This window comes from Manacus candei, unplaced genomic scaffold (assembly GCF_025592945.1).
Source record: "Manacus candei isolate 608988 ecotype Guabito, Panama unplaced genomic scaffold, ASM2559294v1 h1tg000073l, whole genome shotgun sequence".
Taxonomy (NCBI): Eukaryota; Metazoa; Chordata; class Aves; order Passeriformes; family Pipridae; genus Manacus; species Manacus candei.
Window position 1 is genome coordinate 749,939 of NW_026138121.1, and position 13,291 is coordinate 763,229.

The 13,291-nt window shown below is 54.4% G+C and overlaps 2 protein-coding genes across 2 annotated transcripts in view; one reads left to right on the forward strand and one right to left on the reverse strand.

The window, feature by feature from the left end:
- Positions 1 to 1,124: 1,124 nt before the first annotated feature.
- On the forward strand, positions 1,125 to 4,989 carry LOC127480662 (ubiquinol-cytochrome-c reductase complex assembly factor 2). The gene is made up of 4 exons (XM_051809012.1): positions 1,125 to 1,286; positions 3,737 to 3,811; positions 4,082 to 4,151; positions 4,811 to 4,989. The coding sequence occupies exons 1-4, from the start codon at positions 1,149 to 1,151 to the stop codon at positions 4,903 to 4,905; spliced, it is 378 nt and encodes a 125-aa protein (XP_051664972.1). The 5' UTR covers positions 1,125 to 1,148; the 3' UTR covers positions 4,906 to 4,989.
- Positions 4,990 to 5,993: 1,004 nt separating this feature from the next.
- ITPR3 (inositol 1,4,5-trisphosphate receptor type 3) overlaps positions 5,994 to 13,291 on the reverse strand; it is a 36,400-nt gene continuing 29,102 nt past the window's right edge. Inside the window, exons 48-58 of the mRNA XM_051809007.1 lie at positions 12,808 to 13,000; positions 11,919 to 12,044; positions 11,242 to 11,414; positions 10,987 to 11,151; positions 10,322 to 10,508; positions 9,798 to 9,893; positions 9,140 to 9,264; positions 8,728 to 8,893; positions 7,777 to 7,937; positions 7,137 to 7,298; positions 5,994 to 6,855 (exon numbers count right to left, since the gene is read on the reverse strand). Coding sequence (XP_051664967.1) covers positions 6,787 to 6,855; positions 7,137 to 7,298; positions 7,777 to 7,937; positions 8,728 to 8,893; positions 9,140 to 9,264; positions 9,798 to 9,893; positions 10,322 to 10,508; positions 10,987 to 11,151; positions 11,242 to 11,414; positions 11,919 to 12,044; positions 12,808 to 13,000 — 1,623 coding nt within the window. The 3' untranslated portion in view covers positions 5,994 to 6,786. The remainder of the gene's footprint in view (positions 6,856 to 7,136; positions 7,299 to 7,776; positions 7,938 to 8,727; positions 8,894 to 9,139; positions 9,265 to 9,797; positions 9,894 to 10,321; positions 10,509 to 10,986; positions 11,152 to 11,241; positions 11,415 to 11,918; positions 12,045 to 12,807; positions 13,001 to 13,291) is intronic.

The window sequence follows — 13,291 nt, forward strand, 5'->3', positions numbered from 1 at the left end:
CGCAAACACCCAATTTCAGCAGTGCTTGAGCCATGGATTATCCTGGCTGCACTGTGTGCACAGAGGTCTGTGATCAGAGTGAACTGTGGCTTTGCTGAGGGGTTTGTACAGCCCCACCTGAGCCTCCCTGGATGGGGACACCAGGAGTGACAGCGGGAAGGGTGGGGAAGGGTCTGAGCACGACGCCAGCAGCCAGAGCCCCTCGTCAGCAGAGCACCCCCCTGGCTGGGGGTCCTGCCTCACCTGTCGGTGCTGCTGAACAGAAAACAGCTGAATAATGAGACAGAAAGCATCCTGTGTCCTCCTTTCTCACCCCTCATACACCTGCACGGTGTTTGCCACCCAGAGAGGCCGCGGCTGCCCCGTCCCTGGGAATGTCCAAGGTCAGGTTGGAGCAACCTGGACTAGTGGAAGGTGTCCCTGCTCATGACAGGGGTTGGGATGAGCTTTAAGGTCCTTCCCAGCCCAAACCATTCTCAGTCCTGTGAGGAGCAGCTGAGGGAGCTGGGAAGGGGCTGGAGCAGCAGGAGAACTGAGGGAGCTGGGGGGGCTCAGCCTGGAGAAAAGGAGGCTCAGGGGGGACCTTCTGGCTCTGCAGCCCCCTGACAGGAGGGGGGAGCCGGGGGGGGTCGGGCTCTGCTCCCAGGGAACGAGGGACAGGAGGAGAGGGAACGGCCTCAGGCTGAGCCAGGGGAGGGTCAGGTGGGACAAAAGGAGGAATTTCTCCATGGAAAGGGTGGTCAGGCACTGGAAGGGGCTGCCCAGGGAGGTGGAGGAGTCCCCACCCCTGGAGGTGTCCAAGGAAGGAGCTCTGATCTGCAGCTCCTGCCTGTGCTCCAAACCCCTCACATGCCCCCCGTGATACGAACAGCACTGTGAGGAGTCCGTGTGCCATGGCTGTCGGACACCGGGAGGAATTTCTCCACGGATGGAGGGGTCAGGCGTTGGAAGGGGCTGCCCGGGGAGGTGTCCCTGGGCCGGTGGTCCCTCACGGGGTCCCGGGGTGTGTCTGTGTCTGTGTGTCTGTGTGTCTGTGTGTCTGTCAGTCTGTCCGTGTCTGTGTTTCTCACTCTCCCCCCTCAGCCATGGCGGGAGTCCCCGCGGCCCACGTGACCCGGCGGGCGCACGTGACCGCGCACGTGACCGTCATGGCCGCCAGCCGGTACCGGCGGTTCCTGCGGCTCTGCGAGGAGTGGCCCGTGGAGGAGACGAAGCGGCAGCGGGACCTGGGCGCGGCCCTGCGGCAGCGCGTGGCACAGGCCTTCCGCGAGGGCGAGAACACCCCGGTGAGCGCCGCGACCGCCGCGCCCCGCGGGGGTGGCCGGGGGGGGGGGGGGGGAGAGGCCGGCGGTCGCGCTCTCGGGGGGGTTTTGGGCACAAACCGCAGGAATTTGGGGCTCACGTGGGGCTCCCTCGGGGCTGCGTGGAAGCCTGGGCTGGGAGGGACCCTCAGGGAGCGTGGAGTCCATCCAGCCCCTCCAGGGACAGCACAGAGCAGGGCAAGGGGTTGTGCGAGCGCTCAGAAGCCTTGGAAGCACAGACCCCAATCAGCCACATCCCCTGTTCCTCCACCGGGCTGTACCCGGGACAGTGGTTTGTACCCGGGACAGTGGTTTGTACCCGGGACAGTGGTTTGTACCCAAGAAAATGGTTTGTACCCGGGACAGTGGTTTGTACCCGGGACAGTGGTTTGTACCCAGGATCTCTGGTTTGTACCCAGGATCTCTGGTTTGTACCCAGGATCTCTAGTTTGTACCCAGGACAGTGTTTTGTACCCAGGACAGTGTTTTGTACCCAGGACAATGGTTTGTACCCAGGACAGTGGTTTGTACCCAGGATCTCTAGTTTGTACCCAGGACAATGGTTTGTACCCAGGACAGTGGTTTGTACCCAGGACAATGGTTTGTACCCAGGACAATGGTTTGTATCCAGGATCTCTAGTTTGTACCCAGGACAATGGTTTGTACCCAGGACAGTGTTTTGTACCCAGGATGTCTAGTTTGTGCCCAGGACAGTGTTTTGTACCCAGGATCTCTAGTTTGTGCCCAGGACAATGGTTTGTACCCAGCCCCCCTGGTTTGTACCCAGTTCTTGCACCCTTTGCACCACATCCTTTGGAGAACCCCATCCCCGTGGTTATGGGCGTGGGGCACAAAGCTCTGGGAATTGTCAGTGGCCTGCAGGGATGCAGTTAATTGGTGTGATTTCCTTGCCCCCACGCTGGGGTGCTGCAGGGTGGGCAGAGGGAACTGCAGCACTGCCTGACACTGATGGAGTGCAGTGCCTGTACAATTGAATTCCACCTCCAGCTGTAATTCTGTCGGAGTTTAGGCTTTGCTGCTGAAATAAATTAGGGAATCTGATGCCTGACTTGGCTGCAGACCTCCCCAGGTGTGGAGGTGTTGCTGCAGAATGTAAATGTGCCCTTTCTTAGCATAAAAACATTGTTCCAGAGATGGCGTTTTCGACTTCAAGGGACCATTATAAGCTCCTAATCCTGTATTGGTGACCAGAATAGTCTGTAAAAGACATTTTGGGAAGAGTTTATTGCTTTTCCATATGCTCAGGACAGCTGGATGTGCTGCACCAGTTGGCTCCAAGATCCCCAAGCTGCCACTCATCCTGGAAATGTGAATTATGTCTGGTGGCAGTTTGTGTGTAGAGAGGCTGAATACAGTGAGGGGAATGTGTGACGAGAGGAGCTAGAGCCAGAAGGGCCTCTTTAGCAATCTAATGCCTCTTTTAATCATGTGCAGTAAGATTTGCTGGGGGTGGGATGCTGTTTGGGCCACCCTCTTAATCACTATTTGTGCTGTCACTGCTGGTGCCTGAGCCAGGGCTGTTTGGGATGGGGCTGCAGGACACAGGTGAGGATCACCTGCAGTGGGATGTGGGCTCTCCTGCTGGACAAGGAAAGTTTTTCCTTACTTTTCCTACTTTGCATCACCCTCTGTGTGCTGCCCCTGTGCCCGTGTCCCAGGAGGAGCCAGGCCATTTCATCCTGACAAGTTTCTGTTGGTGTTATTTGTGTTCCTTACCTGTTTTAATCATTCAGGTTTGTTGTCGTGGAGCAGCAATGCAGAGTTCTGGACAAGTTGGCCCCATTCTAGAAGAGGAAAAAATCCCCCACCATTGTGAAATAGAAAAGCAGCCATCCACACTGCTGGGCAGGGGCTGTGCCAGGCAGGAGCATCCCTTTGGGACACCTGGCACAGGCTGGGGATTAGCCTGGTCTGAAATAGAAATCCAGTTACCCTTCCCAAGCTGTTATGTGTCGTTTGTACTGCTTTCCTTAATCAATTATAGGCTATTTTTAGCCTGCACAGGGAGTTTCTGACTTCCACCTTGTCCTGGCTGGTTCCTTACAATGGAACAGGTGACAGAAGTGGCCTCGGAGCAGGGAGGGCCACAGGTTTCACAGCACCAGCCAGGAAACATGAGAAGAAAGCTGAGCACAGTGTTCTCTAACTGTGTGTTCACACTGATCTGTCACATTTAGCTGGTGCAGAGTTTAAGGTCTGTTCTGGAAATCCCACGTGTGGTTATTCTTGCAGGCCAAGCTGGTGGGAAGTGGAAGGGAAAGACCTGGAGCAGGACAGCAGGTATCCAGCATCCAGCAGTGCACTGGAAGTCTGCTGAGCTGCTCCTTCACTGCCATTGTCCCAGGCCGTGGAAAACAAGGGGGGTTTTGCTGTGGAGGTGTAAAATAACCTGTGTGACACTCGTGTCCCTGCAGATCGCTGACCCCGAGGCCTGTGACCAAATGTACGAGAGCTTGGTCAGGATCCACACCAACTACTACAAAAACAAGGTGAGCTCTGGCACTGGCCATCACCCCTCCTTTGGGGGGAGTCCTGGGAGTGGCAGGGTTCCTGGGAATGTCCCAGGGACACATGGGCAGTGGATGCTGCAGTGCCTGGTGCCTGTGCTCACTGAGGGCAGGGCTCTGTGGGGTGGGAGCAGGGCAGTAGTTGGGTGGATAAACAGAATTCCTGGACTAAAAACAAGCTCAGGCTGTGCCAAATGCACGTGCACCACAAGTAACATGTTCGTGCCTCTCTCCTCTTGCTCACCTGGGAAGTATCCACGGCTGAAAGACACAACCTTCACAGGGGTGACAGTGGAGGATTGCAGGATGATCCTGGCAACAGGTACTGGCTGTGCTTGGGCTGGGAGGGCAGTGCAGGAGGAAGGGAACATTCTGATCTTTGTGGTGCTCGTGGCATCTTTTAAACACCCGGGGGTGTTTGAGGAGGAGTAAGTTCAGAAGCAATTGAGGAGTAATTCAATACAGGAGTAACTAATTATTCTATTGAGGTGAAGAGTCGATTGGATTTTGCACTGGCAGGAACAGCAAAGTCTTTCCAAGGGCTCTTTGGGGTCAGACAGCAGGAACTGTGTGAAAGAACCATGTTTGCCCAGTCATTCCAACATGGAGCTCAGCTTCTGTTTCACCATCTCCCAATTCCCTTCAGTGTTTCTTTTGTGTTGGACCTTGGGAGGGAGCCTGTGCAGAAATGCTCTCAGTCACATCCTTTGTGAAGTGCAGAGCTGGAAGCCAGAGCAGTTTTGTTCTGCTCCAGTTGCTAACTTTGATTGCAGTGCGTGGAAAGTGAATATCAGTTGTTGGCGATAAGAGACTCCCTGCATTGATTGGAAGGGAAACCAACCTCGCCTCGGGCCTGGAATGGAAATTCGTTAAGATGAAAAGTCAGAAAAGGAAAAATCTATGGAAGGCAGAGCTGTTTTAAGAGGGTTTCATTCCTCTGCTTATCTTCCTCTGCCCCCTCCCTTCCTTCTCCCTTTGCAGACATTCTGAAACAGATGGAAGACATGAAAAAAGGGACGTGGAGGAGACTGCGGGAAAAGTTTTCTGCCAAGAAACCCGAAGAGGACTCGAAGTGAGGGCCCAGCTCTCAGCTTCTCCACTGTACATATCCCTGAAGCTCTGTGTGTTGCCATGATGAATAAAACCATTTATTCCTCTTAGCAGCAGCATTTTTGTTCAGCCCTGCCCTGTATATCCTTCATGTTTAGTGCCTCTTTTTTTCCCCTGAAAATCTAGGACAGAGCTTAACTCATCCGTGCTGAAGCCTTGTTGGAGCAATGTAAGGAGAGAACTTTGTGGTGTCAGACCTGGGCCTTTGTATTACAAAAATGGAACAGCCAGGAGCTGCACGGAGCATTTAAAGCTGTGTCAGCTGTAAATGTGCTTGTAAAGAGGAGAGGGATGATGTGAAAACCTCTCTGTGCTCGTGTTTGTGTGTGTTAGCACAGGGAACAGTGCAAGGGAGGGAGGGAGAACTTTAATCATCGCAGTTATTTTCCTTTGGAGAAGACAAGGAGAGGACTGAGGGTGACTTTGCCATGGTGACAGTGGAGCACTGTGAGAGTTTAATGGAGCTTCCAGTCAGATGCTGCAGTGCTGCTGGTCGAGCTGGCTCTGTGCAGATCCCCCTCAGCATGAGGAGGGCTCTGGGTGGTTATTGCAGAGCTGGGGGGTAAAGGCAGGATTTAATGACATGCTGGTATATAGGGCCATAAACACATTTCAAGTGCTATGCAACTTCACTGTTATGGCCTTTTTTATTCCTTTTTAGAGCTTTTATGGTTGCATCAGTGTCTGTTCTTGGGATTGGGGCTGGGGTTGGCTTGGGAAGGATGAGTGTCTGGAGCAGAGCTGTGCCAGGGCTCCACAGCACCAACAGCTGCTGCTTTTTATGAGTTTCAACAGTTTTTTCCTGGCAAGTAGTGCAAGAATTTAGAACTGCAGCAGGCTCTAGTCCAAAGCTTCAGGAACCAAGGCTGCTGCTCATGGTGGTTCTTCATGGCAGTATTTGGCATCAGACTGGAGCATCGTGTGACACCCAGAGCTGAGAGCAGGGGGCTGTGGAGCACCTTGGGTGGCAGCCCTTTTTTGGCTTCAGGGCCTGGGGTTGTTCTGTGGTTCTATTTAACAGCCCCATCACACACCAAAGGGCACAGGAAGGGAACCTTCTTTACCACGTTTAAGTTTTTATTATAACGTGATTTTGTATTTAATTTAGTTAAGGCAATTTACACTTCAGTTCTTAAGTAACAACAATAACAACTAAAAAAAAGTAAAACATGACACCAGAGATGAAACTAAAACACAGGACACCCCTTCACAGTGAACTCCTGTAAACCTGCAGGCTCCTACTACTGCTGCCCAAAGACTCTTGGTCCACAGAAGGCAAAAGACTAGTTCACACTAGGACAAGCTCAGCTCCTCATCTGGTGAGTTAATTAAATTAAATCCACCTCCTCGAGTTCAGCTCCTCTTTACTGCACCACAAGATGAACAGAATTCTTTAAGTGGAGGGGGATCAGCGTGGAGCAGGCCCAGCAGATACCATGGCTGGTTTGCAAAGATCCACAGGGACTAGTGCCACTCGGAATAAGTTAAATATTGCAGCCCTACAGCTACTTCCCCCACACCCGAGGGGATGGAGCACATGGAGATAAAGATACAACCCTCCACATTTGCAAAATAAAGAGTTATTGCAATGAGGAATAAAAGTCCTGTATGATTTATCTTCCTACAAGGGCGGTAGAGTAACACCTGGGCCCAGGTGTGGGGAGGAATCCGGCCAGTCCCTGGTCCTGGAATTGCTTACAAGCGCTCTAGGGGAGATGCTGCCTGGGGAGCCCTTTCCATGTGGGCTGTCGTCCCCAGACAGTGCCATCCGTGCCTGGAAGCCAGGGAGCAGCAGCCTCCTGAGCTGGCACACAGGTGCAGTCCCTCGGCGGGTGACGGTGATGCCGTCAGTGGTTCATGGTGTTCTGGACATCCACAAACCCCATCCTCTGCCTGCGCTTCCGCTGCTCCGTCATCTGCAGGCAAACAGGGGCAGGGTGAGGCAGGAACCAGGCCCTGCTGCTCTCACGCACTCCCCCTGAGTCTGTGCTGCTTTGAGCCTCTGCCAGAAAACCCTCCGAGTGGCACTATCAAAAAACACGTGTCCCAGGTGTCCCCAATTCCCCCAAAAAGGAGCTGCGGGAGCCCTTGGTTTGTATTGTGCTTGTACTGCCTCGGGCGGGTTCTGCCTCCCCCTCCCTGCCCTTGGTGTCTGTTCTGGGGAGGACAGGAGTTCCCCTTTCAACAGGGTCCAGACCTGTTCCTTGAGCTCGTTCAGCTGGGAGGTGAGGTGGGACACCAACTTCATGGTGGTGTTCAGCTTGTCCTGCAGGTTCCGGATCTCGTTCTGTTCCCCTTCCCCTTCATTGCTGACCAGGGACATGGCTCGCATCCGGGGGAACCAGTCCAGGTTCTTGTTCTGGAAGGGCAACCACGGGGAGGGGGAGTTGGAGGTGGGGAGAAGAGGAGGAAGGAGACCTGTGTGGGTCTCACAGGCAGCCCGTGCTTAGGGATTAAAAAATTCTCTTTGCAAACATTGTTGCACATTTTCCACAAACTGTCTGTTTCTCGTTTGTTTTGTGCAGCCTTCTGGGCTCAAGTGCAGAAGTTTTTCTTTCCTCAATTTCCTTTCCCTCTCTTGCCTTGAAACCCCCTTGAAGCCACACTCCCTCCTGCCTGGTTCAACCCTTAAACTCACGGCCCAAACCGCCAAACAGACACTGGTGGTGCTGGCTGGGATGGCAAAGTGGAAATAAACAGCTAAGGACGAACTAAGGCACTTCTGCATTACTGAATATTTTCCAAAGGGAGTTCTGAGAGCTGTTTTTCTTTGGCCAGCCCCCTGCTCTCAGCATCCCCAGGGCAGGCAGGCTGGGATGGCCCCAGGGGCCCTGTACCTTTATCATCTGTGCCACGTAGCTCTCGGGCCCCGTGTAGTCCGTCTTGTTCTTCACCCGCACCAGCACGATGAAGTACAGGTAGTTCCACATGTTGTGCTCGTATTTAATGTGCTCCTCAAAGGACACGGTCTTGTTGTCAAACTTGTCCCGTTCCAGGCCTGGGAAAGGCAGTGGAGGTTGGAGATGGGGAGGGAGGAGAAGGGGAGGGGAGAAGGTCAGAGCTGAGCAGCAGTGTGAAAGGACGTACAGAAAACACCATCCTCTCCCAGGGCTGTCCTTCAAGTGCTTTTAATAATTAGTTGGCATTTGGCACACAACAAACCTACAAACCTACAGACCAGGGGGGAATGACAGAATAACAGAATGGTTTGGGTTGGAAGGGACCTTAAAGCTCACCCAGTTCCAACTCCTGCCATGGGCAAGGACACCTTCCACTAGACCAGGTTGTTTCAAGTCTTGTCCAACCTGGCATTAATCACTGTTCAAGAGGCTTCTATTTAAAGTCCTGCTGGCTGTGCCTCTGCCCAGGTACCTATGTGCATGAAATGCACCCAGAGGATCTTTAAAAAAAAAGCACTGAGACTTACTAGGGTTTTCTTTTTTTTTTTTTTTTTGATTCCTTCTGCTGACTGAAAGGATTACAGAACATTTTCTGTATTTTATTTCTTTAGTAATATGCTGCTTTTTTTCCCCACTGACTAAGGGATGGTCTCAGGAATGAGATGGACAATCTGGTTTTAGTTTAACACCTCATTAACAGGATGAGGAACAACATAGAGCATTTTCCTTTCAGTTGTGTCCTTGGTAAGATCCTCACAGTGCACTGACCCCTCACTGAACAGATTTAAGTTTTGCAGTAATAAATAAAAAACAGAAACCAGCTGAAATTCTTTTCCTTCCCCCAGTCTTGGAGGGGAGGAAGAACTTTGGGGCAATTCCAATGCTCACCACAGATGAAACAGGTGGTCTTCAGGATCTCTTCCTTCTTCTGTTTCTCACTCCTCAGATCAGCAAAGGTGTCAATAATGACCCCAAAGATGAGGTTAAGGACGATGATGATGACAATGAAGAAGAAGAGGAGGTCGTAGACAACCCGAGCAGGAAACAGGGACTCCTGTAACAGATGAGAGGGAGAACTGGGTGTCTTGCCCAGCTCTGCTGCAGCCAGGCTGCCCCACTGCACGGCCAGGGCTGAGGGCAGAGCTGAGGGGGCAGAGCTGGGGTTGGGAGGGGAGGAGGGAAGCGCTGGAGGGGAACCCGGGGGACAGAGCTGGCTGTGTCCCAGGCAGGCAGGGCAGTGGCACAGCAGTGAGTGCAGCAGGACTGAGCAGCAGGAAGGTCCCGGGTGCCCCCCACTCACGTCCTTGGAGGGTTTGCGCAGGATGTCCCCGACGCCGCCGCCGTTGCGCAGCCCGTGGTTGAGCACGGTGACAATGCACATGAGCAGCGTGTCACAGGCACGCTCCCACTGCTCGGGGTCAGGGGCTGCAGGGGGACCGGGGCCAAGCTCAGGGCACAGGCAGGGCTGCAGCTCCAGGCCCTCCCCGGGGTGGCTGTGGCTGCAGCGGTGCAGGAGCTGGTGCCACTGTGGGTGTCCCAGCCCCGTGCCACTGTGGGTGTCCCAACCAGGTGCCACTGTGGGTGTCCCAGCCCCGTGCCACTGTGGGTGTCCCAACCAGGTGCCACTGTGGGTGTCCCAGCCCCGTGCCACTGTGGGTGTCCTAACCCCCTGCCACTGTGGGTGTCCCAACCCCGTCCCAGCAGCTCCCCCAGCAGCTCCTCGCCCTGCAGGCGTTTGGCCGAGTGCTCCTGGAGCTCAGCTTCCTTTATGACTAATTGAGTCTACTTCGACATTTTTTATGCCAGGGTCAGTGCAAAATTCACAGGCCTCTTGCCTAGCATGTGCCAGAATATGGGCTGCTTGTTTCCATCTTGGAAAAGCTGGGATTTTTCCCAGCTGGCTGGCAGGCAAACCTACTCTGCCACAAAGAGTCAGCCTTCCTAAGGAGCTCTCTTACCTTCCAAGGCAGTGGGCGCAGTAGAGCAGCTGATTTTGTCACTGCTGCACGACTCCATGAAGGTCTCCATGTTCCTTTGCATCCCCAAGGGATCATCTGCAAGGAACAGAGACCACAGTCCTGTCAGAGCATCCACTCTCCTCAGCAAAGCTCCTCAGCTTATCCACTGCTTCCAAGTTGATTCCAAGCCTCTTGGAAAAACGTTGCTTCATATTCTCCTAGATTTTTCTAGGCTTTGAATCTTTTGCTCAGGGTTCAGCGAGACTCCACAGCGCTGACCCTTCATCTGCAGCTCTGTGCCCCCTTCTCTGCCACCACTAACCCCACACCCTGCTCTCTGCAGCACGGGGTTTCTGTGTCAGTACAGGCAGGTGCCTTCTGTGTGACCCCCCAAACCAGTGCTCCCAGTTTCCAAGGCCCCCAGTGCACACAGAGAGAGGGGGGGGTGTGTTCCTGCAGGGGGGGAGCAGGGGCCCAACATCCCACGCTCTGCCCGGTCCCGAGCAGGGCCAGGGTTGACCAACCTTTGCTGTCGGGCAGACGATCCACCTCCAGGATGAAGTCATCCTTCAGGAACAGGAAGCCCACGATGGAGAAGAGGTAGACGAGGATGAGGGCCAGCAGGGCTGTCAGCAGGATGGAGCGGCCGTTCCGCGTCACGCTTTTGATGACATTAAACAGGGTCTCCTCACGGTAGATCAAGTCAAACAGCTGAAAGGACCCAGGAGCAAAGAAATGCTGCAGGGTGCTTTTCCTGATAATGCCTGGCCTATCTATATCCCCTTTTATCCTGAGATCTTGGATCACTCAGCAGACCTTGACTAACTTTCGCACAAAGCCTTTAAGTTTCCTGGCTTACGGAAGGGAAGCAGAGAAGAATGAAGTGACTTATGCACAGCAGGAGAGCCAAGAATAGGCCACATTCACCCTGGCTCTGCCCTCTCCAGCTCACGTTGTCTCCCAGCTGACCCAGATAAAGTACACAGCAGAGATTAGAAGGAGAGATACAGCAGAGGACCAGGAGAGAGACAGCAATAGATACTGTCGGGAAGCAGAAAGATCAGCCCACGCAAAGATCAGAGCTCAGGGAATTGTTCTCCCTGCTATCAATCGGCCCCTGGAAGGTGTCACAGGAACCTTCCGGCTTCTAAGGCGCCACCTGTGCCCCAAACACCTGCATTCAGTGTACCAGGATGCTGTAGAAGAGCTCGTGCACGAAGAGTCCCAGGACGCTCGTCACGATGTAGCCGACGTGGTACAGGAATTCCACATCCATGATCATGGCCTTGTACCCACGGATGAAGGTCCCTCGGTTGCCCACGAAGCTCACCACGAACACGATCTTGTTGGTCAGCTGGGGACAGCCAGAGACAGGGGGAGTGGGGTGTGCTGCACTCCGGGGGTGGGGAGCAGCCCCCGGTGCCCCCAGCCCTGCAGGACTCACGTTGAGGGCCCCCAGGATGTTGAGGGTGAGCCCGATGCCCAGGTAGTAGATGGAGCGCAGGATGAGGGCCACGAGCAGCGGGCGGACCCCGTAGCGCCTGGTGAACAGGGCCATGATGGAGAAGCAGATCAGGATCCAGAAGAGCAGGGAGATCAGCGGGGAATCCAGCACTCCTGGGAAGGGGAGAGCCGTGGATGTTAAAGGGCAGGGGGTGAAATGCAGCTGCCACTCAGGCACTGCTGCTGCCGGGCCGTGCAGGAGCACTAACGAGCTCGTTATCAGAGAGAGAGATGCTGCTGGACTGCAAAGGCTTGTATTGATCCAGATGGTTCTTACTGATACACTTTCTAACATCTTTTATCCAAGATCTCACTGCAGATGATGGAGGCTTTGCCTGACAACAGGAATGAATGCCATCACTGTTTCCCACATTTTACAAAAAGGGAAAGTGCAGCCCAGGAAGAAGAGAGATTTCCCTAAGAAGGAAGCAGTGGGAGGGCTGGAAACTGAAATCCTGACTCAATCCCTTCCTTTGCCCAGCAGGAAAGACTTGGAGCTTTAGGGGCCCAAAGGAGATCAAGGATAAGGGCAGTACAAGGACATGGGGACCAGTTTTCCTGCATATGAGGATCCCTTTCCCTTCGACCCTGAGGAGCAGCAGGTGCTGGGGCACTTACCCATGGAAGTGGCTTCCACGTAGGGGTAGAAGAAAGCAATGATGATGTTGATGAAGACAGCCAGGTTGAAGGAAATGCTTCCCCAGAGCGTCATTCTGCGGGAGAACCAGTACATCAGCGGCATGCCTGGGGGGAGAGGAGGCAGACACACAAAGCTCAGCCAGCCTCGGGCCAACTGGGGAGGCTGAGTCCTCCCAGACCCCCTGGGTCCTCCTGGGCCCCTGATGGGCTCAACTCAGGGCAGCTGGTGGCCCTGGAGTGACCCAGCCTCCCACCCCTTCCAAACGTTCATAAAATACTCTGAAGACATCCCTCCCCATCTGCTGGAACAGGACTGCACCTTCTAAATGGCTCCGTTCACATTTCTTGGTTTCCCAGCTCTCTGGCCTGCTCTGACACCCTGGAATCAGGTCTGCTCTGTCCTTCAGAGCTGTCCCCTACCCCTTGGCTGCCTCCCAGTATCCATAGTGTGACTCCCTGCCCAGCTCCTGGGATTTACAGCCAGGACTTCCACCCTGATGCAGCCTGAAAGCCCCTGAGCAGCTCTGCAGGGTGCAGAGAAATAGGATTTATTTCCCAAATGCAGCTACTAGATCCTGGCTTAGGAAAAGGCAACCGAAAACAGGTGGAGAGAGGGCTTTCCAGGGAAAACACCTCAGGGGGAATCCCGGGGAATGTGCTGTAAGCTGCATCTCAGACACGAGGAACTGCACCAACAGGCATGGAGGATTCACATCCCTGGGGTCTTTAACTCCACTCCCTGCACACTGGGGCTCTACAGAGCAAGGGGAGCCTGGGGATGCCATTTCCAGGCTGCTGCCAGGTTTGCAGCCCTTTCCCAGCAGGAATGCCCCCCCAGTATCCCACAGGAGCCAGGGGAAGGTCTTACTGCGCAGCTTCTTCTGCCACTCCATCTCGTTGTGGAGGAAGGAGGACTGGTCGAAGAAGTCGCTGACTTTGCTGCCCTGCTCGTCCTGCTCCGTGGTGGTGAACAGCCGGTACTTGGTCTCCTTGGTGAGGAACTCACAGATTCCAGGCACCGGGAAGATGATCTGCTCCATGCTCCGGTCCAGGCGCACGATCTGCGGGAAGCAGGGCAGGGAGCCATCAGATCCTGCCCTACCCTGCTGCAGTTTCCTCCCTCCTGGAAGGAGGCTGTGCCTTCCCCTCCTGCCTCCCCTCCCCAGGACCCCCCATCACTGGGCACTGGTCTAGAAGCCTCTGAATTGCCCCAGGCAGAGGCAGCCCTGGCTGTGCTGAGGAGAGCTGGGAGCACAGCAGCCCATCTGCAAGGGGATCCGTGCCAAGGACGAGGATGGGGCTGCTGGATCAGCTGCATCCCACTGCTGCTGGGAGAGAAGGGAAGGGTCTGG